At 38.1% G+C, this 26,554-nt stretch overlaps 1 protein-coding gene across 1 annotated transcript in view; it reads right to left on the bottom strand.

Annotated features, from left to right (window-relative positions):
* The window catches only part of CACNA1D (calcium voltage-gated channel subunit alpha1 D), a 185,845-nt gene that overhangs the window by 2,794 nt on the left and 156,497 nt on the right, over window positions 1-26,554 (bottom strand). The window contains exons 39-47 of the mRNA XM_065687166.1: window positions 25,860-25,961; window positions 18,817-18,947; window positions 10,630-10,746; window positions 8,776-9,140; window positions 8,443-8,469; window positions 7,104-7,253; window positions 4,714-4,877; window positions 807-928; window positions 385-705 (exon numbers count right to left, since the gene is read on the bottom strand). Of these exons, the coding sequence (XP_065543238.1) occupies window positions 385-705; window positions 807-928; window positions 4,714-4,877; window positions 7,104-7,253; window positions 8,443-8,469; window positions 8,776-9,140; window positions 10,630-10,746; window positions 18,817-18,947; window positions 25,860-25,961 (1,499 nt within the window). The remainder of the gene's footprint in view (window positions 1-384; window positions 706-806; window positions 929-4,713; window positions 4,878-7,103; window positions 7,254-8,442; window positions 8,470-8,775; window positions 9,141-10,629; window positions 10,747-18,816; window positions 18,948-25,859; window positions 25,962-26,554) is intronic.

The following is a 26,554-nucleotide window of genomic DNA, read 5'->3' as shown; positions in this document are numbered from 1 at the left end:
ATTCAGATTATTCCAAAACTGGCCATGTATTTCTTTCAAAACAACAGGGAGAACAGGCATACGCATCATCTCTTTCCTGTCAGCCACTGCAGAAGGACATTTCATAATGATGCCCACCTAGAAAATTTGAATTTCAAACCCCTTTGAAATCTCTCCAGTGCTCTGACACACTGATGTTAAGATCTGGATTCAGTAGAAATCATTTGCTACATAACAACTGTGAATAAGTTCCCCTGTCTCTACCTAAGAACAGTTTTGTGCTTTGAAACTGAAAATATTACATTTCAGAAAAGTAATGTGAACTGAGTTACATGCTTTTTAATTTTAACACAAAAACTGAACACACAAACTCTCAGCTACTTCAGAGGTTTCTGTGACACTTACCGCTTCTACCAAACTGTCTGCACTCCTCTGTTTGTCACTGTGTTTATGCCTCAAGTCATTAGGTACAGTTAAATTGGCTGGTGTAAATGTTCGGTAGGAAATCTCAGGGTCATCTGTGTACCAAGAGCTCCTGTGCAAGGAAGGCAGGCTACCATTCATATGCTCTGTAGATTCAGCCCTATCGACCTGGATTAGGGGTGTATAATACGGAGAACGGTCCCTGTTGGGAGGGGTTGCAGGTGGGGTAGCCCAGGAACGCGTTGAACGACTTGGTGAATGTTTATGGGCCTTGCTGGAATCCAGACCTGCAACAGCCATGACCTGGTAAGGGGAAGGATTTTAGAAGTTAGTGATTTCAAATGCTTGGTCATACTCTTTTCAGCAGTTAGTTCAAACCAAGGTAAATAAGGGTCTGTGTTTACCTGCTGTTGCATTAAGTGAAGGGGTAAAGCAGTGCGATGGTGGAAATTAGGAGAGAGTGGTATGTCATCTTGACTACTCTGCCGGCGGAGGCATTCGAAGTTAAAGGAAGATCGTCTATTTGCTACAGGGAAACCATAATTCATTAGGAAAATTCAATACTTTTCCTCAAAGTCTATTATTTCCAGAATTCCAGTGTGAGTCAATCACCAAATGAAAACATATCCCCCAGGAAGAACTAAGTTGTGCTAACAGAAGCAAACAGCTGGTTATCAGATAAAAGATAGATTCGCAGATGAGCAAATGCAGTCCCAGGTAGAAACCGTATGCACAGCCTCACATGACAGAATGGGAAGCAGCTGTTTCACAGCACAAACTTGTGTTCTGACGGGTTCAGACACTTTAGAGTTTTGCTGTAAACTGTTGTGAACAGTTACAAAACAGAATTACTTCTTTTTTCCCCATGGTTTTAAACTCTTCTTTCTAATGAACCAGACTTCCCAAAGGAAACACCAAATCCCCAGTCCTTGGAGGCAATGTGCAATATGGAAAATCATACCCAAGTTGACTCATGTTGTCAGTTCCTAGCGTTTATCCCATTACTTACGACAACAACAAGCCATGGTCTGTTGTCCTGTTATGTATTCATGTAAAGGAAAGAATGGGAAAAGTAGAAATCTAAACTGATCAAGGTGTTTGGCTGATGTAAAAATGTCTCAGCTAGTCTTGGTGAAAGCGGGTGAAACAATGTGAAGCAGCACGTAGGTATCATTCCTCTGTGCTAACTTCAGCATAAAGAAAGCCTGGACACTGAACAGCAATTGGAACCCAGGTATGTCCTCACAGCTGCAATCATCACACTGGAAAACTGGAAGGAGCCTGGCTGTTCAAAGCAGTGATATAAAATTGTGCTCTCTTGGAACTGACAGAAACTATCCTCGGTTTCTGTTTTTCGAACCCCAAGAATTTTATGTACAGAATTGAAGAGTTAAGGGATTCCTCATAGTTATCACCAGACACTTAGTGCTGGATACTGACAGTAAAGGGTCCTTAAAGAGCCACTGTATTAAAACAGGAACCTTCAGTTTTCATTCAGTTTGGACCACTGAATGCAAACTTTCTGCCTCTCTCCATTGCTTCTATAGTAAATCCAAACACAGGAATGGAAGCCTTACTCCTGATCCTAACAGACGCAAAAAAGTCCCAGTGCCAAAATGAATAAAAAGCAAACAAAAAAAGCCCCCTCATTCAAAACAAGACACTTTGCACATACTTCTCCCCAGGAAAGAGTCTGAAAGAACATGGCAGTTATTCTCAGTACACTTCTGAAAGTTGCTCGAATGCTGCGTGTAATGAGTTTGGTATAAAAACCTCTAGAAAGCTTGACACAGAGCTTAATATACTAACTACAGTACCCAGCCAAGATACCATATGTTATATTAATTTGGACTGAATACAGACGCTAGCAGAAACTGTTCAGTGCAATGTAAAAAGTTTTTGGGTTTTGCTTCTTTGCCTGTTTTTTCTATTTTTATTTTTTCTTTCTGCATATGAGAACACCAAGGCTTCCTCCCCAGGCCAAACAGTCCATTCACTAGTTACAAATAATAGGGTTGAGCTTCTTTTAAAATCTGCTGACATACCAAGCCTCTAAAATTTTTTAGCTGTGTTCCTGAACATTGAATAAATGGTTATGACAGAAGGTATGACTGTGCTCTTGTGACTTTATGCTGGTGTAAGTCAAAGGACTTCCTACATTACCCATACACATCTTAGATCAGAACTAGGTCCTCTTATCCTAGGCTATCAAATACCCTCCCCTACCTAGTACATTTATTTAGTCTCTTGTACATGAGATAGAAAGTGTAGGCTTCTTTTAAAGAAATGTCTGCTTAATACTGTCACTAGAACTTTATCAGAAAAGCTAAATGAGTCCCAAAGGCTGCAGTCACAGGGAGCTGCCAACCCTTCCCTTTGTAACACTTCCAAGGGAAGGCCCCAGAGGATTTTTTTGAAAGCATGTTCTCCTGCAATGTATGGGATGGATATATACAGCATCCATCTAGTTCTTTGGCTTAAAATGCCTCTGCTATCAGAAAAGCTTGTAGAAAGAGTGTCCTTTCACAGCCTCCCCTTTGATGTCTTTTCCTTTTCTGCTACTAAAAGAGAACTAGCAGCTTTCTCTGCATTTCACTATCATTCATCCGAGTTGAGTTATTTACTCTCTGTAGTGCAAAACTCACATTCTTTCTGCTTTCTCTATCTGTGCCCCTTAAGGTCAGAAAGCCAAAGAGTAGATAGCAGGAGTCATCTTCTAAGGAGACAAGTGCCAAACGTGAGGATGCAGCACTGTCAGGATTGCTGAAGAATGTTTCTTTTATTATATAATGATACACTTCACTGTGGCCTTTTACTAGTTTTCTGTAGCTTTAAATAGTCTGAGACTGTACCTCAGAAAATGTGTAATGATCCCACTACACTTTCTCTGAAACACACTTTAAAAATCTATGCCTGCATTTTCTTTAGGGTGTTTGAGACAAAAATGGCCTGTCCTTTTTCTACCCATAGGGTCCTTACAGTCGTACTTCCACAGAAAAATGGACTGTGACTGGCTGCTAGCATTAGCAGAATGAAAGGACTCTGTTTTCACTAGAAAGCAAATTCACCATATAGCAGCCAAAATGTGGAGACTCTTCTAGAAATGCTCCTGAATTGCCTGGTTTGGATGGCACCGATTAGAAAGCATCATCCAAAGACATGTGTAACAGACCCAGCTGTGCCAACCATGCTATGCATAAGGTTCTCTTAGGGACACTATTGGGCTGCATGCTGCTGAGAGCTGAGTGTTTTTTCTTGTGCACCAGCAAGAAAGAGGTTTGGGAAGAGGTTTATTTTACACTTCACAACCCCAAGTGCTTCGGGTCTGTTAAGTGTCAGAGCTCAGACACCAAATTCCAAGAGCTTTAAGTCGTGCCTAACTTCGCCAGAGAATTATCCCAGCTAATCTCTGCAGCATAGCCTGGAACATACAGAACCAAAATTACAAGATAAGAAGCACGAGAGCTTTCAAAAAATGCAGACAAAACAACACTGTGCTTGAGATAAGAAACCAAGGGAAAGATCTAAGGAGAATGCATGAAAATTAAAGAAACAGGTAAAAAATCAGTTGACAACATTAATTCAATCTATAAATTGAAATATTTTCTTCCCCAGAAGAAACACAGGATATTAAGCATTGTTCTTGAGATGGCAGAATAAAGTACCAATGGGAATGTGAAATAAGACGCTTTGCTCAGGATAATGCTCTTTTTCACAGGGGCTTGAGAAACTCACATCAAAAGCTGAAGGCAGTTCAAAAGTTAGGATAAAAACCCCACAATCAAAGCATCATTAAGCTCACACTTGGAAAAGATGGAAATGGAAGTGATCACAATGCCATTAAGCAGTGTGACTGGTAAAGGAACAGGGAAGTGCCAGCAGGTGAGTCAGGAGGAGAGTGGCTCTGACTGGGGCAGAGCTGCAGACCTGCAGGTGTGACTAACAGGCACATAGGCTAAAACCCTCTGATCAAAGTTTCAAAGCAAACCACTGACATCTTCTACTGTGCTCTGTCTTCGTTTATCAAATCAGGATAAAACTGGTAATCAAATTGGTTATTTTTGTATTATTGGAGGAGTGAGGCAAGAGATATTAGAAAGACTGACTTGTAAGTGAGGATCTGTTGATTCTCTGACACGGCTCTCAGGATGGACAGATATCGCTGCCATACATAATAAACCACTGGCAACCATAATCAAGAGATGCCATGTTTGAAATCCAAGTTAAAAAGAAGCCTTTTTAAACTGGAATGTGTCTGAATGCATTAAAATAGTTCCATATTGGCAAACAAATTGTTCTTAATGTACTTACGTGTTGGTGTTGGAGGTAGCAGCCGTCTCCTAGGAGATCTTTTTGTGTCATAACAGATCTGTGAATACTCTTCCTCAAAAAAACCATGTGGGTGATGATAACCTTTCGGTCTCTCAAAATCTGAGTCATGGCAGTGATACCTACAGTGGTAATCATACATATGCCTGCATTTAAAATACAATTAAAAACATGTTATTTCAGTGAGTTCTTGTAAATTGCTCTATTAAATTTCTTCTAGAAGATTTTCAATGCTACAGTTTCTCCAGCAAGATAACCAAACACTACAGTATATAATTACATGACTCAAGGTTAAAATCCAGTTTCTGTATGCAAACTGACTTTGAGATAGCAAGCATAGACTTTTGTAATAGTATAGTTACATAGTAAGTTCTCAGGTGAAATTTTTTTCAGATTCTATTTTCTGTGAAGTTATTCTTGCCAGTACAGGCTCAAATGTACAGTGCTGAAAAAAACCACAAAATAAAAATACCCTTTTCTTAGTCCTGCCATGCCCTCTTGTGAACCCTTGGTACCATGTGGGAGCACAGAAACTTGAAGAATGGATTTAAACCTTTTACATTCTAGTTAATTCTCTTATTGAAAAATCAAACCTTGGGAGGGTGTTATCTGACTATCAAAAATCAATACAATCAGTTTGACAATATAAAAAAATGAGTAGTTCTGTAAAATTTAGCCTTCATGGAAATCTCAGCTTTTATGCAAACCAATAAAACACAGATCAGGCTGCCAATCTTGCCAGAATTCAGATGGCAAAGAAAGACGGTATAAGAGGAGGAGGAGAATTCAGCATATCTGGCATTTGTGCATATGCACTTATGGATCTAAGATAAAATGGCAATAAATTCCTCTTTTTCTGGGCTGGACTTCAAAGTAAAAAAAAAGTTTGATAGAAATAGAGGATATTTTTGAGAAGTTACTGAATAATTCAGCAGTACAGAAACACAGCTTTTGTAAGGAAGATGAATACAATCTACTCAACATCTAAATGCACCCATCTTTCTACATCATATGAAAAGGTGAATATTATGGAATGAAAAAAAAAATAAGATACTTGGAAAAAAGTGTTTGTTGTTTTTTTTTTTTTTTTTTAACAACAGAAAGCTTTTCAGTATTACCAAATACAGGTCCTGTTCCATGACAGATTGGTACTCAGAAAACATTGAAACCATCTCACATTTTGAAGACTGAATCGGGAATATCAGGACTTCCTCCCAAAGAGCACCAAAACATTGCCTGAAAAACTTGACACCTATTATTTATGTACAGGAGGGGTCCCAGTGCAAATTTAGGATCTGCCCTATGGCTGAAGCCACGGGTACAGTGCTCAAATCAAACTGATCTGCTAATGCTCAAAACCAAACTAATGTGGGAGCCACTGTTCTAAAGTTAGAAAAAACGACCCCAGTCCATTTCTGAAGAAACTGTGTGAAATAAAGTTGCAGAGAAAAGCTTTAATTTACCAAAAGGTTTTTTCTTCTTAAATCTGAAATTAAGATATCAAATGCAAAGACCACAGGAGTTAAATACACAGAATGAGGCAAGAGCGGTTAAAAAACACTACTGGACCCTACTGTACAGAAATACTGTAATTAATTAGAATAGTATTCCAAGTTTTGGCCAGAGAAAACAGAAATGAGTTTGAAAACTGAGAGGAACCAGGTTACAAAACTAAAACTCTGTAGTTACAGCAAGGAGCCTCAGATTAATGCAGATTTGGCCATTATGCAGAAAGACATATTTGTAAGAAATGTTACTTGTTGACTAAAATTCACTTGATACTTTTTCCATAAAGGTTATGAATAAAACTTAAAAACATCTGTTCCAAATATGTGAAGGACAGGACAACTATGACTGTGTGTTTGTACTAAGGAGACAAAAAATGGTCCCAAGAGGAGGATTATTAGTAAAGAGGTGAAATGAGAATTTTCAAAAGGAATTCGTCCAATTCTTTATTGGTCCAGCTAGTACTACTTTATGATCTCAGTCCAGAGATCATCAATTTCACCTTTCTTTTTACCTTATACGAAAAATCATTTCTAAAGATTCCTCTATCTGAGCTTGATCCATCTTCCATTGTATGTGGAACTTTATTTCAAAATGAAACACTTCTTTGGTTATGTACTGGTTTATACTCAGTTACAGGAACTTAGTGTTTGGCTTTGGTGAAGAAGTTTTGATGGAGTCAGCACATGATGTCAAATACAAAAGATCTTTAGTCCACATACTATTTCTCTTCACCATTGCACTTAGCTGCAGTTGTGGAGTATTAACTTCATTAGAGAATTTTCAGTGTAAGTGCTTAGTGAAGCTTTTAAAGACATATACATAATTTATTAAAACACTTTTCCCAGTTTAACAAATATCCTCACCTGTTTCCTGACAACATACTGTCTTCCTCATAATATTCTTCTCCACTAAAATACTCCTGCTCTCCCAAATAATGATCATCATTGCAATAATCTTGAACTCCATGCTCTTCACGGCAAATAGTAGGTCGACGCCCATCACCAGAGTCAGATCTGTAAGTAGCAAATATTTTTTTTATACTTTATCTATATAAATTATATATTGTATATTTTACAGACAGTTCTTTTAACGTGCTTCCAAGAAAAAAAGAAAGAAAAAAACCCACAAGTATTAACAACTCTTGTTGTCAGAATTATGTCAAACTACAGTTCAGAACATGTCTATTTCATGTTACCTGAAGATGACCTCCCTTTATTTTCTTATGGTACAAATAAGAAAATAATTAATAGGGGGATGCTCAATGAAGTCAAATACATTTAAGACATTTTTACAAAACAGAAACTCAGAGTACTTTGACAAAACACTGCATCTCTCAAATGCCTGATGTTTGCCAAATGGCTAAAATACTAAGGGGCACTTGCTGAGATATTCCAAGAAAAGTCTGAAATGCACACGCAGATCTAGGCATTAAAAACTAGCACTGAATGCACAGTCAGCAATGCACTACAAATGACACAATACACCCTATTTTTAAAATTGTCTTAGAAAATATTCAGACATAAAGAAAGTTGAAGAGGAGCAAGAACATGTAGTGATAGGACAAGGGGGAATAGCATTAAACTGAAAGATGGTAGATTTAGATCAGACATTAGGAATAAATTCTTTGCTGTGAGGATGGTGAGGCACTGGCACAGGCTGTCCAGAGAAGCCGTGGCTGCTCCATCCCTGGGAGTGTTCAAGGCAAGGCTGGATAGTGGCTGGAGCAACCTGGTCTAGTGGAAGGTGTCCCTGCCTGTGGCAGGGGGGTTGGAACTGGATGAGCTTTAAAGCCCCTTCTGACCCAAACCATTCTATAATTCTGTGATTAGACCAGGAAAGATTTTGGGTCCCCTATAAATGGAACTGCACACATTAATATCAAAACTAAAGCCAGTGCTTTTCCAGTCTACACAAGTCAATTTTAAATAAGGACTGCCATTAGGTGTGATTTTTTTGCCTGTTGAAAACTGCACAAACCTGTCTGGACTTTAAAAGGGCTGGAATAATTTTGACCTTCACCAGAAGTCTATCCTTTTAGAACAGGCAATGGAAAATGTGACTCTGAAATTGTCACTTAAGTTATTCAGCATATGCATTGTCATAGTTGATTTTGAAAATTGTACAGAAGAAAGAAAAGGAAGGAAGAAAAGGAAAAAAATATACTTTGTCCTTTCCAATTGCAGTGGAAATATACCAACTTACCTAATGTATGTTTCATAGTAACGGGTTCTATCCAGGTAAACCATGAAAATAAGGAGAAAGATATTTTAAAATCAGGTACTTGGAGAAACTCATTGATGATTACAACGTCTGTGCTGTAACTAACAACTGCACTTTCAAGAAAACTACTACTTTCAAACCTTATTAATGGTATGTACATTTCCCATACATCAGAGCTATATATTCAATACATTTCATATATCAGTAGACAACAGAAATGAAGCTAAATATACAAATTAGTTTCATGTAGCATAAGTTTTCTTATAGGGTTTTATAATACTTTATTTAAAAGCAAATACATATTTATAAATTTACCTCCTACTGCTTGGCCTTCTGCGTTTCTCATGATCAGTTCTGGAGTATGAATGGTAACCATTTTCAGATCTATGCTCACGATTTCCAAAACTTGCGTGTTTTCCATGAACTTTGGACACATTGGCATTATTGAGATTGGCATTTGTTGAGTTTGGAACTTGCTTTCCTACTGAGTTGTGATTGTGATGATTGTGGTATACAGGATTTCCTGCCTGGTGATACATATTTTTCTCAGTATCACTTGCAGATGGAATTGAAGGCCGCTGGACATGTAAGGGACGGTGTGTGGTGTTGATCTGTTGAAATGAATCTCGTCTGTCACTGCTAATATGGTTTATGTGGTTGCCAAAGAGGGCACCATTCCTCTGTGTTAGGGGAAGAGAAAGAAAAAATTATGTCAAACACCTGAACAGAACATAATTCTCTCTCCTACATGCATAAAAAAGTAGCAATTCAAATAATCCAAGATTTTTCTTTCTAATTTCACAACGCTTCAGATGGGATCTCCTCAAGTGATAGAGATGTGATTGTGATAATGACAATATTTGTATTTCAGAGTCAAATCAATACTGTGCTGTGATTATTATTCTTTTTCCATACAACTAAATGTGACATCCAGCTTTCTCCACATCTAGGAGAAACCTAGATTGTCATACATGAACATGCACCAAGTTCCTCAGAAAGGGACATTTCTGCTGAATTTCTGAGAACACTTTGGTGGAATTCTATCCTGTTCTCCCAGAGCATTGGTTTGCAACAGGTGTCAGTCAGACAGGATGGAGTGCCATGCAAGAGCTTGCAAGCATATCTTAGGTAGATAACATTCAGCTTCAGTGCTCCCATTCTTTGTTTTTGCAGAGGTACAAAAAAGAGAGTAACTATCAGCCTTGAGAGTGTAATGGATGGTGAAAGGGAGAATGCAGTGCTAAGTTATGACTATGGCATGCAGCTCTCTTTCACGTCTGACCCAGATTATGTATCCTCCCTGTCTAGCCGGGTGTGATCTTAGATGACAGCAGTCTGTCTTGAAGCTCAATCTAGGGAAGACAGGAGGTAATGATGGTTGGCGGAGAAATGCATCTACTGGTGGTAACTGTGGCACTGTCTCCAGTGACACATCCTCCTTTTTTTCGAAGAACAATAGCAAGCTATGGGGCTTCTGATATAATTACTGCCAAAGCAAGCTTTTCCACCTACTTCTTCTGAAATGCTTGTGGAAAATTAAGTTTTCTTGCCAGCTGACAAATGCTTTGCAGAACACTCCCGACTATAATACCAACTTTATGTGCTTACCATTAGACTGAGTATCTATAGCTTAAGAGAGGAAAACAGACTTTTTTTTTTTTTTCTGATTGGTTCTTATTGATATCCCTCACAGGAAACTGGAAATTAAATTTATATTTTGTTGACCTCTGTGTGATTCCAGGCGTTCATTTTAAAATACGCAGCTCTGTCTATTGTGGTTTGGCTGCACAGAATTCAATTCTCCTCTTCCTGTCCACCACTGCAGGAGTTAAGAAACTTCCAGATTAAATTTTGCCACTACCAAAATTTGAGATGAGAAGGTTCACGCCTTTTCTTAGGTTTTGCTTAAGAAAAAAATAAGAATTAATGAGAAATAATTAGGGCAGGTGAATCACCCTGCAGGAACTGCTTTCTAAATTTATGAGATGCAAATGTCCTTGTAATACCATTTGTATAGGTATATAGAAAATATATTCATTCATTAAATATTGTGCTGATTCAAGGGAATTTTTAATTACTATTATTGTTACTTCATATTCAGGGATAAGCTCATTCTTTAATCTCATATTATATGACAGAACAATTCACATAGCTGTGTTTTGACATTACTTTATAAACATCTTCCTCCTCCTCTGGATTGTTTTCCTCTGGTTCATCATCTTGCAAGTCACAGGATATAGCACGGCGAATTTCAGGGCCAATATCATGGAGTGTCCTTAGTCCTGCCTAAATCAATGACAATACCATAATACATTAGGTAGGCAAATTCTTTTCATTCTTTAATTACAGGTGTGCAAATTTATTTTAAAGGACAGTTTACAAGTTTTTGTATCCTGACATCCACAGAGGATGCATCCTACTATAAGTCTGCTTTACTGCTATTAGGAAGAGGCTTCCATTCCAGTACAACCATGTTGATATGACCATGTCTGTATTATCAGGGTGCAGATCCTAAGAGACCACTGATGTTTATGGAGCCCTATGGAAATAAAATTCATCTTATAGTAAAGTGTAAGCAATCAGCAAGAACTATAATAGAATGCATTTCAATGAGATGTAAATTTAATGTAAAAACACGTTTGCAGCCTGTGTCCACAAAGGAAACACAGGTTCTTTGCTATAGCAACAGCAGTTTTAGCAGAGCTCAGATGGGAGAGAAAGCAGTGAAATAATTCCAGCTCATCTGCACTGCACTGTGATATGCAGATATTCAATTTAAAGCTTTAGTTTAGGACAGGAAACCATCATGCTATAGTAACAGCGTGTATCGGTTCATATTGCTCTTAAGCCCTTTGTGACAAGCAACCATTAGGAAAAAGAATAATGCTGAAACTGCCAAGGACAGACCTGCATGCTAGAAATTAAACAGACAGCATGCTCTGGGCAGAGAATTCAGCGCTTTTGTAGAGGCCTGCCTTACTTCAAAAGAGATGTTTTTCCTGTTTTAACTCTGGCTGTCATGGTCTGAAACAAAAAGCAGTCTTGTGCTTCCCAACTCCTTTTTCAATCTCCTCTGGTTCAGAAGAAATCAAAGATTTGTTTGTTCACGCTTTACACCTCAAAAACTCATGCACAGCACTTGGCTCCATTCATCGATGATCTCAAAGCCTGATTTTAATTTTCTCTTCCTTTTTTGCATTTTTTGATGCACATGTTGGGGCTGTTTCAGCCCATCAGAGCTGTACTTCTATGGCATGACACTGACATTGAATGTTACTGATCCTGAGGTGGCAGGAATCTGTGTGGAGAATTTTATGTTTCAGAGCTCCAAGCACAGCTGAAGGACATTGGAAGGTACCAAACATGGCTTGGTCCCATTCATGCCATCTATTGCGCGCATTCCCTGGAGCACATCACAGCATCATGGTCAGGTTCCAGCTCAGCATGGAAATAGCTGGTTTGCTGGGGAACAAAATGGTGTTTTATGCAGTGTAAGCAAACAGAACCTGGAAAGGGATGAACCTTCTAACGGTGACGATTTGTTATATGCTTCTCCCTCATACCAGTATTTCACTTCCTGAAAATGGAGTTGACTCATCATTTTAAACACATGTATTTGATAACTATATTTTCTTCCTCCAGGGTGAATATAGAGAGTTATACTATAATTGAACAAGGCTTTAAAAATCATTTAATTGTGAGTCAACATGCATTTCATTAATACATTGTGCTTTCTCACACTTATAATTGTGTAGTCAAGACTTTAGCAAGGTTAATGTCATCAATTTGTAAGGCGCTAAAGGGAAGTAAAATTAACACTTAAAGGTACAAAATTCAAAGTATAAGACCAATGGCTTCTATACATTTTGCAGAATATTACTATCCTATTCAGTTAGCCAATCATTAGCAAGAACAGTCACTTGCATTTCACACTCACTACCTCCTTATTTCATAGCAAAGAAAATTAAAAAGGAAAACCCCCAAAGCTACACTTGAACATCAAAATAAACTCAGGTTAGTATGAACAGAATACAAGGTAAGAACAACCAAAATAAGAAAACAAGCATGCAGAAAAACAGTTGAATAGACCTACACTATAGCAGTGAACATAAGAGACGTAGTAGTCAAGTCTTGATTCCCCAGTGATTCCCCATCTTCACAGAGCCCATCTTCTAACGCTGGAGCTGAGTGCACTGCTCTACAACTACACAAAAGCTCTGTGCTTTCGGTCAAACCCAGGCTCCCTTCAAGCTAAGCCTTTCTGGGAACACAATACTCTCAGACAGCAGTATTATAAATTTTAACCCCTACAAAACCTACTAGCTTATATTCTTGTCTGTCAAAGTCCCACAAAGATATGCCCAAAATATGAGAAAAGCCACGTGTTTGGAAGCAACATATTGAATAGAAATTCAATTTTGATTACATCTCAAACTGCCTTCTGTTTCTCTACTTGGTGAATTACTCCTTTACTCAAGAGAATGCAGGCAGCTTTTATCATCTCATCTCCCAACAGCAATACTCATTTTCATGTAACAGATCTCTTGCAATGACAGTCAACAGCAGAAGACTAAAACCTAGATCACTCTATGTAAAAGTATATATTAGTTAAACCAAACCCATCAGCTTTATTCACTCACAGGCAGTAGTGAAGCCACAGGTTCTACAAGCAACATCTGCCTGGTGAATTAAAATATTCCTCAGTTTATTTGCTGTAACAGAACTACCTGCAACAATTTTGTGACTCTGTCATTAAATGATTACTCCCATGTACAGTCTCATTTTACCTGGTGTAACCTAACAGTATTCTAAGTAATGGAAGAACAATTTTTACGACAGAAGAGCGCCACATAGTGACAAATTCTCACACTGAGCTCTTACTGATAAGACAATCCATTAGATCAGTCAGCTACCACTGAAGGAAATCACAGCTAAAACCTCTTTACTTTCCCCAAATGGAACAATGAGTAGGCACTAAAGACCAACATAAAAACTTGCATAACATTTCCTTTGGTTGGTAAAGATTACTGAAAGGGTCACACTCTCTCTAGTCTCCCTTCTATCTTTAATTTTTTATGGCAGATTCTTAATTCCATGTCCAAAGAGATCTCACCTTTCCTGAAACAAAGCTTCAAGATTATTTTATGCCATTTCAGCAGTGAAAAATACCTGTAAAATTTCTCCCTAAAGAAGTGGAAATACGATTAATAAGTACTGATTTATTCCCTATTTTTGAGGACCAAAATACAATTCACATCATTTCAAGACACAAGGGGCCAGTTCTGCCATCATTGAGATATCTAATATCCATCTCAGCTCATCAGACTGAAACCCTGTCTGGTTCACAAGGCTGTTAGATCAGTCAGGTGGACTGCTCTCTAACAAAATGTCTTTAATAATCCCGGTATATTTTAGAACATGAAACTGTTCAGTTCAGTTCTCTAACTTCCCAACACAGAGTATTAGTATTTGCTATACACAAATGTCTCTGCTGAATGTATCTCTAAATGGGAAAAATACACATTTCTTCCCACAAGGGTGCAAGTCCTTATGTGCATTTACCTTTTAGCAAATTTTGTTTTCAACAATAACACTGAAGATAAAAGGGTCTATAACAGAACAGACAAAACATGCAAGAGATATTTAGGCACAAGCTCTATAGGGATAACATTGATCAGAACTACATCACTGAATTATTCATGCTACTCTGCAAGAGGGCAGCTGTTGTTTCTGCTCAGGTTTTTCTACTTTGTTGTTGTTTCTTTGAAGTAGAGGGAGAAGAGAGATTAACCCTACACTGTGTTTGATTGCCTCTAATTCTATTCTAAAGATTTCACTAGAAGTTTGCAAAAGAAATTATTTCTTACTCAGAAACTTTATCTCCAAGATCGAATTTTTTATGCCTTCCTTGCTTATTCTTTCGCTTGTAGGCATGAGATAAATGCAACGTATCAGTCCAATGGTTAGTAAACCAGCAACACACAGAGCGCTGAACAACATAATTACATAATAAAGCCAAGAGTGTCTTTAAATAGACTTTCCCATAAATGCACAAGATGACTTCAAATTAACACGATGATTCTGTGCAGCTGTGCTTTATGAGGCATAATAGCACCTGCAATGTTTTCAAGATGGCAGGAGGCACTAATACACCAGTGCTGGGTGCTAAATAGCATCTCAAGAGACAATTAATGATGCCCCTGTCTCTGACACAGCATTGAGATGACACACATGTGCTTTCAAATGCTGAAATAATAGAATGGTAGGAGTCTATCCACAACCCTAAAATGTCACATGACTTGTAACTGCATTTCTGAATTGGTCATTTAGAAAGAGATGAACAATGCTTAAGAGATAACAATGTTTGAAAAGCACCTGACACCAAAATATTTTAAGGTTAAGCTAAACATTAAACAGTTAAATGCTTTAAAAAGACTACTCTTAACAAACGCCACATTTTAAACCAATTTTCCATGTCTATAGTACACATAAAATAGTACCACCATTTTAGACTTATGTCTTACATAAAGAAATTTGCATATAATGCAAAGACTCCAGAGTCACAACTTTTAGAAAAGCATTGAGTACTTATAAATACAGGAACTACAAAAAAATAAATTCCTCTATATCTAAACTCAGCCCACATCCATTTTGAGCTATACTGCAACCTACATATAGATGCAGTTTAGGCTTAGTTTAAGAAGTGCAAACACAGTATCTGTATTTAAATAGAAAGAATCACTGTCACATACACTATTTCTAGTCACGTAAAACACAAAATGCTCCCTCTTTTAGAGCATTTTTAGGGATACCAAGCAATCAAAGAGACACTTGCAAAGCTTCACTACACACATTTTAGAAAAATTATGTATATTTATGTCTGATGCTATATAAACTCACTAGATCTGAAATAAAGCATAACAATGAATTTTAAATATTCAGGTTTTCAGAGCTTCAGGATACTATTACTCTAAAAATGTTCATATAAACCATTACATTTGTAGATAATGAACATATTTTTACTACCTGCTTATTTCATAGCAAAGAAAATTAAAAAGGAAAACCCCCAAAGCTACACTTGAACATCAAAATAAACTCAGGTTAGTATGAACAGAATACAAGGTAAGAACAACCAAAATAAGAAAACAAGCATGCAGAAAAACAGTTGAATAGACCTACACTATAGCAGTGAACATAAGAGACGTAGTAGTCAAGTCTTGATTCCCCAGTGTTATGCATCTTCACAGAGCCCATCTTCTAACGCTGGAGCTGAGTGCACTGCTCTACAACTACACAAAAGCTCTGTGCTTCGGTCAAACCCAGACTCCCTTCAAGCTAAGCCTTTCTAGGAACACAACATGAACATGGGAGCACAATTAAATTGAACTTGAGCAACAGCTGATGCCTACTAGAAAGGGTTTTTTCTTTTACTGTTTACTGCAGGGTCAATACGACTTACGAAATTTGCAGAGGAAGAAAGTATGATTAGCTCAATCTGAAGCATTCTCAAAATCCGGTTCAGCTCAATAAAACAGTGCTTTTGTGTACTTCTAATGTGAAGGGGAAAAGCCTTTAATTTTTATTTGTATTTATTAACAAAGAGAGTTAAATGTAAATAAATTTGAAATATAAAAGCTTTACATAGTTTACAGTAAGTGTTTTCCCTAGGAAAAATAGTGTAAAATTCATTCACTCAAAGTACTAGATGAAAGCAATTAAACTTGTACATGCTCCACTTAACATTTATCTTACTATCCATGTGACTACTGTTTTGATCAATATAAATTTCCATCCCTACAAAAAGACATCCTCTAAACTACTGTGTCACATGAAATTTTGTTCAGATTTTATCCAGAAAATATATTTGTTTGCACTGCATAAGGCACTGTGACACCAGTGGGTCAGCTGTCATTTCAGAACCACCTGCTTTTCTTCACAAGCAGTGAAAACCCTTGGGTCTGCTAACACAAACTGCCATAGTTCCAAGCAATGCTGTTATTTTATTTCTGAAGATGCTTTCAGTGTCAGTGTGCAAGTTCAGACAAACTACTGTTGGCTATAATTTGAAGTGTCCTTTGACAGAATTTGAAGAATTTGAAGAATTTGAAACTTACTGGCAAAACAACTTTACTCGATAGCCTGAACAGATAACACACCCCTCCCTTCCCCCCAAGATGCACTTCACTTTCTAGATTGCTTCCTCTTCTCTGACTACATGTACACAAACAGCAGCCTGTGTTCAGCTAACAGCAAACACTGCATCCCTGAGGAAAACCTGAACTCTACAGAATAAAAATCACACTGAATGCAAGTATTGTGGAGTAAGAGGAATTCCTGCCTGCTGCATGCTCTGGCATTCACAAAGCAAATCTAGTTTTGCAAGGAGCTCTGTTCTAATTTGCTGACTCAGCCCAAACTTTTATTGTTCTTTTCTCAATTACAGAATCAGAAGAAATAGCTCTCTTTATTCCAGCTGGGTCAAGGTTCTGGCCCTCAAATGGTGAGGGAGCTGCCAGTGACATCCTCTTGATACAATATACAAGTTTTGGTCTCATGCAACCAAATTCAGGCAAAAGTGTAAGTTTCACAGTTTGATGTGTTAAAATACCTAAAATCTTAATGACAAACAAACAAAAAGTATTCTGTACCTGTTCAACTGTTAATTCAGAAGTTGCTGATTTCGCAACATCTACACTGTCCCCTGAGGAACAAATACAGCCACTCCTCAAACTACCATGCCTGGAAGAATCTGGTCAAATGCTGGACATGGTCGAATGATATCACTTGCAGAAGTAAATGTCAGGCCACCCACCACTTTCAATTTTCCTTTTCTTTCTCTAGTTCAGCTTGTTACACTAGCATTACATTGCTGAAGAGCCACCTGCATAGTGAAAGAGGCACTTCTAAGAAATATCAAATTCAGGACCAAGTATCACTACCTTACAGAGAGAGAGAAATGAGACTAAAGGGAAATGGAAAGGGAAGAAAAAAATTTTACAACAGGCGTTTTTAAGGCTCTGTTAATTTTACTATTAATGAAGTCTGCAAAGTCCTTCCTAAAATTCAATGTCTTTCACTTTCCTCTCAACTGTTCCCAATCTTTTTATCTCTTCCATTCCCCATAATTTTCTCTTCTTCTGTGATACACAAATATAGTTCGTACTGTTCTGGCAAACCATGTGTTCACACGTCAATAACAAGAATTGTGATGAATCCTTCTCTGCCTATTGCATCTCTTACGGTGACTTGGAACAGAATCTGTGCCAGAGCAGACAGCAGAGACCTTTATAGGAAAGAGGAATGAAACATATCACTCACTTAAAACAGCTAAGATCATTCTGCTGGATCGAAGTATAAATGAGCAAGACCTTTAACAAAGAGTAGCTGATTCAGGTTAACACATTTCTCCCTTTTCAGAAAAGAATTTTCACAACATATTCCTAAATTCTGGCATCAGAATAAAAAGCTATGAGAAACATTGAATATCTTTATAGTCAGTAGCAATCTACTCAGCATTAACTGAAATTCAGAAAGTCCCAATCCAACAAAAATGATACAGCGTATGATGTCTGGAATTATTTGACGACAGCTTTCCTTTGCCTGTTTCAAAGTTCAAATACAAAGCATATCACTAGACAGAAGTTTTCACAATATACTCCTTAGATCACATGAACTCAATGGACTGCTTGCTGCAGGCCCTCTGAGACACAGGTGGCAAAGTCTATTGTTCTGGTTTCCATCTGATAGCTTGTTTAAAGAGACAGACAGATGTATATGACATTAATGTAGTATGCTATTATTACTTCCTATGAAAGAAATTGATGGATGTGAAGCTCAAAATATGTAAATATTTATTAAAAATACTGATAGGAAAATATTTCACCAGTGATCATAAGTAGAAAGGTAAAAGAACAATGAAAATTAAGAAGAGAAATGGTACCATGTAAAAAACTTAGGTAATGCATATTAGGAAGTTTTCTAAGAACTGGGTAATAGCATTGTAGGTACACAAGAAATTAAACAGTTGAAGTAAAACAAAGAGTGGAAACGATAGCTCAGAACTTCGTTTATCTGATTTTACATCAGCAACTTTAGTTTGTGATGTATCAACTAGACTTGCTAACAAATTTTATAACCATTGCTATCATGTGAGTAATCCAGAGAGAATAACATTTTGCACTTACCTTGTTTTAGACAGAATAGCAGGATTACGTTTTACTTTTCTGATGAATAAGGGCCAAAATTGTTCCAGCTAAATAAAATCCTGGCAGCACTGCACAATCATCAATATTCATCTACCTGCTATTTCAAGTAAGCTCACAAAATGCTTAGTTAAAAATGTAAAAACAAAATCACCTGCAGAGCAATCGTGGTATTCTTCGCAGGATATTTCCCCACCAGTCCTTGTTCTTTGCGTTTCTTGAATTTCCTAAAGTAGTCCTGTATCAGGAAGGTGGCATAGAACTTCCCCACGGTTACCTCATCATCTAAACGAACAGACCAGACAGATCTCTCCCAAGTCAGCACATTTATCAATGGCCTATGCACTCATATCTTATTTGGAGGGAAAAATGTGATGGGTGCAAGAGGTACTGGGCTTTCAGCTTACAATCATGGAACCTGTAACTAGCTTAAAGGCAATGTTTTAGCAAGCCATTTAGGCTCAGTCAGTTAAGCAAACTCATCCTTAATAAAGAAAAATGCAATACTTTACCAAGTCTCATGTAGTTCTAAGTAAGTTTGTGTAAGTTTCTAACAAACCATAAGCATGTTTGTACAGGCACAGAAGCTAAAGGCTGGCTTTAGTTCCCCTGGAATAAATGGATTAAAGTACAAGCTACCATGACTTACATACACTATGTTCATAAGACAGACCCTATTTAAAAAAAAAAAAAAAAGGAAAGAAAAAGTCCTGCTTAGATCTCTTTTTTTCACTACTGAACCAAGTTTTTGTAGTCACTGTATCAACAGCATTGTTCTTTGGCATCTTTACATCCTGCTTTTTTACATGCTGTGCATGTTTTTTATTGGTGTTATGTGTTCCCTGTAGTATCTGAGCATCTTCCAGTTTGAATTTTGTGTCCCAGATGTTCGTGTTGGGCTGAATCTTCTGCTATCTTACTGTCACCCAAGAAGACAGATTCCAGACTCTGAGGCAATCCCACAGAGGTCACAATTTCCCATATTTTCTATGAGGCTCTTGGTTAAGTGAAGATTTGGTGCTTAGCCACTTTCTAGGCAGGTGATGATAATAGTAAATACGAAATGACATTGTGCTTTCCCACATTATTGTATTGTATCGGCTTTGCAATACTGATAGGAATTACACTAACTTCCAGCAGTTAATTTAGTACAATTCGAAAGATAGACAAGCAGCAGGTGCAGTAAAACCTTGCATTTTTAACAGAGTCACTGTTGTGAACAAAATCCAAATTTCAAAGTTTTCAGAGTTTGAGGCATGTACCTTACGAGGATGTTGACATCGCCTGGTCCACAGTGTGTTAAGAACCTATGTGCCTGTTTTGAGTGCCACTAAATCATTCAGCTGTGCAAGTTTCATCTCTTGAAGAGTACTGCTTGCCAGAAAACTAGTTTTCCTTTCAAAAACATTGCTTTTGTTTCCACACACTTTTTTACCCTGGAGGCCTCTGGCATGATGTTAGCTACTTTCCTTTCTGCTGTGTTGTCTAGACTCTTGACTTTTTTCAGAATTTCAAGACAGCTATTTGCAACATGGTTACTAGTTGGATACACACCTTTGTTAGAAAATATGGATTTCTTTTATGCCATTGTTTTCTCCATATTTTAACTCACTAATGGAGCTTTAGGACAGACTTGAATTTGGTTTTTCATTTTGTTTTGTGATAGGTTCTTTTTATATATGAACAAATTCTGTTAAACAAGCTTCTTCACTAATTGTCAAGCAAATTCACTAAACAATTCTCATATGCTGTGATATCTTACATTAACATTTGATTGAAAGTCTCCTGTGTCTTTGTTTTATCCATAATAACGCCCCAATGTATCTAATTACCATATTTCTAATAGTAGTTTAACCTGTAGTATGACAGCTTTTGCTAATTTAAATGCAATTAACTTTCTTCTTTTTGTGACTTGTTTCACATCAATAAAAAGGATGGGGAAATCCAACCCATGTACAACAGTGTTACAATTCATTGCTACCTCTGTGATAAAATTTGCCTCAAAATGAATTCTCTACCATTCAAAATAAACTCCTCTCATTATAATGCCTGAAATGGGCTGTAGGCTTTAATTTCAGTGAAAATGCACCCAGGATGTGTTTACCCAGTGTATTATTTGACTTTCAATGTATCAAAGCAAAAAATACTGACAATAATTGCTTTAAAATATCTTGGTTGGGAGACCAGTCTGTTGCAGTAAATATCTTAGCACATTAAATAGCTTGCTCTGCCAAACAATGACATCTCTTTAAAGGTCCAAGTCCCCCCCCCAGCTCCTGCTAGGAAATAGCAGTAACTCCATGGCTCACAAGAACAGCTCACCGGTCTACAGATACCACCTCAGCAGTAAAAAGCTTTTTAATTGACTCCACAAATCTAATTTCTATACTTCTGGTAAATATTTGCTTTGATGTTCATCTGTAATCTCCCTTGGCAGCTCCTCATGAGACCAGTGGTGCTTTGTATTTGGAACACACCACTTATAAAGCATCTAATCTAAACTTGCCTTCCTTAGTTTAGCTGAATCCATCAATTTGCAACATAGCCTTGGTCAAACTCCAAAGATAAGCCTTTACCCATTCTTTATACTATTTTCTTTCAAGTATTTGAACAGAACTTTTAAGGAAGTGAGACAGCAAATGGCTTCTAGAAAGAACAAGCACATAGAAGTGACAGACTTGATATAACATATACTACTATGGGTGGTTGCACTTAAAGCATGTTTCAAGTCAGGCTACGACATTGCATGACTACTGACTGTACCTGAGATGACAATACCTGTGAAATCTCAGTAAGCAGAAATGAAGGGCCCTTATTGATCCTTCTGGACCAACTTTTTATAAGCATATTAGACAAATGCATTATCAGATTGCTGAATTGGGCATGCTGAAGTCTCTACATACAAGCAAGATGCATGTGTACTTCACAGGCACAGTCAGTTGTACTGCAGACACGTGCACACAAGAACTGAAGCCTGGCCAAGGGGAGCCATCCTTTGTTTTTCGAGTAACACATATAGCCAGATAAGGACAGGTATAGTGAAACAGCTAAGCATAACTGACCACAGAATAGACAAATCTGTAATTACAATTAGCAACAGCAAAACGAATCACTTCAGTAGGAAGTTTTTGGAAGAAGGCAAAAAGTTTTATGCAGGATTAAATGGGCTTGCCATGGAGACTGGGGAGTTTAGAGAATACAGGTGAATCTTTAGTGAGGTGGATGTATTTCTTTTCCTTTCTAGTCTCCTAAGAATGTTAACTCATTCAAACATTTAGGCATTTTACTAACATATTATGCTTTTGAGAAGCAATTTCATTTTTTCTGTACTGAAAATGTGCTGCTAGCTATGAGCAGTTTAATTAAATTATAGTAATGAGTTATTTAACCAGTACCAAGAACTCACTGTCCACTTCTAGTGCATCTATTTACAATTCAGGAAAAAAAAGGGCTATGCTGATTATTTTCATTCTGCTCTGCAAATAATTGTTTTGATTGTGTTCTGGAGGCACAGTCACAAGCAGATGAAGGATCTAGCATTCAGTAATATCAGCAAAAGTAATACTGGAGTAAAACATTACAAACTAGACTGCTCAATACTTTCCAGTGCAAGTAGTTTTAACATATTGAATTTGGATGCTTTTTTCATTTTTATTGAATTTTCTCTCCTAGAAGATCAGCTGTCACTGGTGTTATTCTATGTAGAATATTCTACTGAATATTAAACATAAATAGGAATTAGTTTCTACTGCACACTAAACTACTTTACACTCCTGTGGCATACGAATGTAAAACAGCTACTATTTTCTAGATAGCTTACAATATTTTCAATTTTCAGGTAGGTCATAACAAGGTTTACGGAGAAACAAACCAAACAAATGAAAAATTCATGCATCTTCAGGACTTCCCAACACGTTCTTATTTATACTGGGTTGTGGAAGCCACACTGCTTTCTATTCATTGAGCAGTGATCCAGGTTTTCAGCCTTCTAGCCACACTGACGAGCTACATTTGCAGAATAAATATCAGCAATGAATTTTAGTATAGCTGAAAATAAATACACAGCTTATATTCAGCAATGAAATGAAGCTGAAATCAGTGATTTACTATGTAAGATTAGTTCTAAGAATGTGATCTTTATAGATTCTTTGTCATATTGCTTTAGGCAGGCACAGCTCGCTATTCTGAAGCATGCATCTCTATTTCAATAAAAAAATGTAGGGGAATAAAGTTGGCAAGAGGCAACACTAATTCCATGCCACCACCCTAAAACAGAATTGCTTCAGAATATTCGGAAAGACTCATAGTTGAAAGGAACAGAGGCTGCAGAAAAAGCTCAAGCACATAGTTACAACAATAACAAAGCAGTTCATCTATGCCATGCAAGCACTTAGGTGTAAGGCTAAAAACAACAGAGTAGAACACAAACAGTTGTTTTAAATGTGCAGTATCAGTTCCCCTTTGAATACTCAAAATTGCTAGACTTTTGCCTTTGCCCCCACCATGATCTGGCAGCCACCACACCAATAGCAAGTGGCTATTGGCCACTCTTGACTAGTGGCTCCAGTGACAAAGCTAATGCTGCTTCTTGGGTCATGCTGAACAGCAGGACAGCCAGCATGCTCCTCCTCCCCTAGAGACTGAGAGCATCACGTTCAGAAGGGGACCAGCCTCCACCACCATCGGGCCTGGGATCTTGAGTCTGCTTCCAAACCTGAGTTTGATCAGTCTTGAAAGCTGGCATAACACTATAAAAGTACAATAAACTACAAGACACACCGGGAGATTACAATGGATCTAGTCTATCTTGGGTGTGGGTGACAGTGCAACAGATCCTGCACCTTTAAAACTTGAAAAAGCAAGTAAAACCAGTCACCTAAGCCTACACTACAGCACGTTAATAAAAATGTATATATTGAAAAAGCCTAAATATATATATAAGAATATATATATTTAAAAAGATATATAGCAAATATTTGACATTTCAATTTATAGCTAGTAGAAACAACCAATATACGTGGCCTCACAGTTCTTGCAAATGTATTGGTGTCATTAGAATCTTGATATCTCTTTACACAGGCCATTATTCATATCTCAGTCATACTGGCATAAATCTGAACCATTCCCATTATCTGTTGATTATGGAACTGTTCTGGTTTAAACTAGTGTAACTGAGACCATTTAGTCTCTTTGTTAATTTAGCAAAAATATATTTTTTTAAGACAATTTTTTTTATTTTATCCAAGAATTATTCAACACATACAAGGATATATGCTAGAAACTAGTGCACATTGTCAAGCTTAACTAGTACAAAATACGTGATTTTGCTCAATGCATTAAAATCAAACTAAGTTTAGTTTATTTTGCTGAATGATTTGTAATCAAGACCAGATTTAGATCTAATAAGGCATTTTTTTTTTTTTCAAGCAAGAAAAGAAGCATAACATTCTCCTCTCTTTTTGATCTAAGAACCTGAATGTGCACAAGTCCATAGGACCTGATGGAATCCATCCGCGGGTCCTGAAGGAGCTGGCAAATGAAGTTGCTAAGCCAACGCCCATCCTATTTGAAAAATCATGGCAGTCAGGTGAAGTTCCCTATGACTGGAAAAAGGGAAATATAACCCCCATTTTCAAGAAGGGGAAAATGGAAGACCCGGGGAATTACAGACCAGTCAGTCTCACCTCTGTGCCTGGCAAAATCTTGGAGCACATTCTCCTGGAAGGCATGCTAAGGCACATGAAAAACAAGGTGCTTGGTGACAGCCAGCATGGCTTCACTAAGGGTAAATCCTGCCTGACCAATTTGGTGGCCTTCTATGATGGGGCTATGGAACTGATGGACAGGGGTAGAGCAGCTGATGTCATCTACCTGGACTTGTGCAAAGCATTTGACAGTCCTGCATGACACCCTTGCCTCTAATTTGGAGAGACAACAATTTGATAGGTGGACCACTCGGTGGATAAAGAACTGGCTGGATGGCCGCACGCAAAGAGTTGTGGTCAATGGCTCAATGTCCAGCTGGAAACCAGTAACGAGTGGTGTCTCTCAGGGATCCGTGTTGGGACCGGTCTTGTTCAACATCTTTGTTGCTGACATGGACAGTGGGATTGAGTGTGCCCTCAGCAAGTCTGCCAATGACACCAAGCTGTGTGGTTCGGTTGATATGCTGGAGGGAAGGAATGCCATCCAGAGGGACCTTGACACGCTTGTAAGGTGGGCTGATGCCAACCTTATGAAGTTCAACCATGCCAAGTGCAAGGTCCTACACCTGGGTCAGAGCAATCCCAGGCACAGCTACAGGTTGGGCAGAGAAAAGATTCAGAGCAGCCCTGAGGAGAAGGACTTGGGGGTGTTGGTCAATGAGAAACTTAACATGAGCTGGCTTCAGTGTGTGCTCACAGCCCAGAAAGCCAACCGTATCCTGGGCTGCATAAAAAGGAGCTTGACCAGCAGGTCAAAGGAGGTGATCCTGCACCCCCCTCTACTCTGCTCTCGTGAGACCTCACCTGGAGCATTGTGTGCAGTTCTGGTGTCCTCAACATAAAAAGGACATGGAACTGCTAAAACAAGTCCAGAGGAGGGCCACGAGCATGATCAGGGGACTGGAGCACCTCCCGTATGAAGACAGGCTGAGGAAGTTGGGGCTGTTCAGCCTGGAGAAGAGAAGGCTGCGTGGGGACCTCATAGCAGCCTTCCAGTACCTGAAGGGTGCCTATAGGGATGCTGGGGTGGGTCTCTTCATCGGGGACTGTAGTGACAGGACAAAGGGTGATGGGTTAAAACTTAAACAGGGGAAGTTTAGATTGGATATAAGGAGGAAATTCTTTCCTGTTAGGGTGGTGAGGCACTGGAATAGGTTGCCCAGGGAGGTTGTGAGTGCTCCATCCCTGGCAGTGTTTAAGGCCAGGTTGGATGAAGCCTTGTGTGGGATGGTTTAGTGTGAGGTGTCCCTGCCCATGGCAGGGGGGTTGGAAATAGATGATCTTAAAGTCCTTTTCAACCCTAACTATTCTATGATTCCAAGGAAGTTGTATTTATCTGTCCTATATGTGTTATCTATTTTTTATTATTGTTTGTTGTCTTTTAAAGTCAGTATAATTGCAAAATTCAGTAATTTTATTTCTTTGCTTCCTAACAATCTAGAAAGACCAACATGCACAGAGAATAGCATATTGCAATATTTATCAGACTGACCGCCAGCTGGAGGGACCACTTGGTCAAGTAATTTCATGCTTGTTTTCTTCCATATTTTCTTTATAACTGCTCTAAGTTCTTCATTTGCTTGTTCTAGGTTACCTGTAGCAATGAAATAGAAAAATGGAGGATGGCAATTATGTGAATCACATTCTCCAATGCTGCAAGAAATGATACTTTGGGTATTAATTAGCTCTATAGAAAAAAAAAAAAAAAGACTATTGCAGCAAGCCTAAGCTACATGAAGTAGCAAATAACAATACTACAATAACCAAAGATAACAAATGGTGTAAGACTGAGCTCCTGGGGCTTTCAAATCGATCTCTGGAGCACTGAAGAGGTCAATTGCAATTTATAGATCTTGGCTCTACTCTGTCACTGCTTAATGCCTCCTGCTTAAATTGTGTGGAAAGCGGTGACTTGCTCTTTACAAGGCACTTCTTTCCTGATCCAAAGCTGAACCTTTATTTATTTAATCACAGTAATTACTCAGTTGTACAGGCTTGAATGTTCAGGCAATTGACTACTGAGCAGTTTTTAATCTCTTGCAGTGCTCACCTAAACCATGGTGGTGCCTGAGGGGGCTTAATCTAATCAGCTTGTTATTGGCAGTGGAGCTGAGATTCTGCTGAGAATAGCAAAAGGCACAGAATAGAAAGTAGTAAAATAGGGTAGAAAACTGAAAAAATGTATGA

Source organism: Lathamus discolor, chromosome 7 (assembly GCF_037157495.1).
Source record: "Lathamus discolor isolate bLatDis1 chromosome 7, bLatDis1.hap1, whole genome shotgun sequence".
Taxonomy (NCBI): Eukaryota; Metazoa; Chordata; class Aves; order Psittaciformes; family Psittacidae; genus Lathamus; species Lathamus discolor.
The sequence above is the reverse complement of the archived record's forward strand: the minus strand, read 5'-3'. Positions and strand labels throughout refer to the sequence as shown.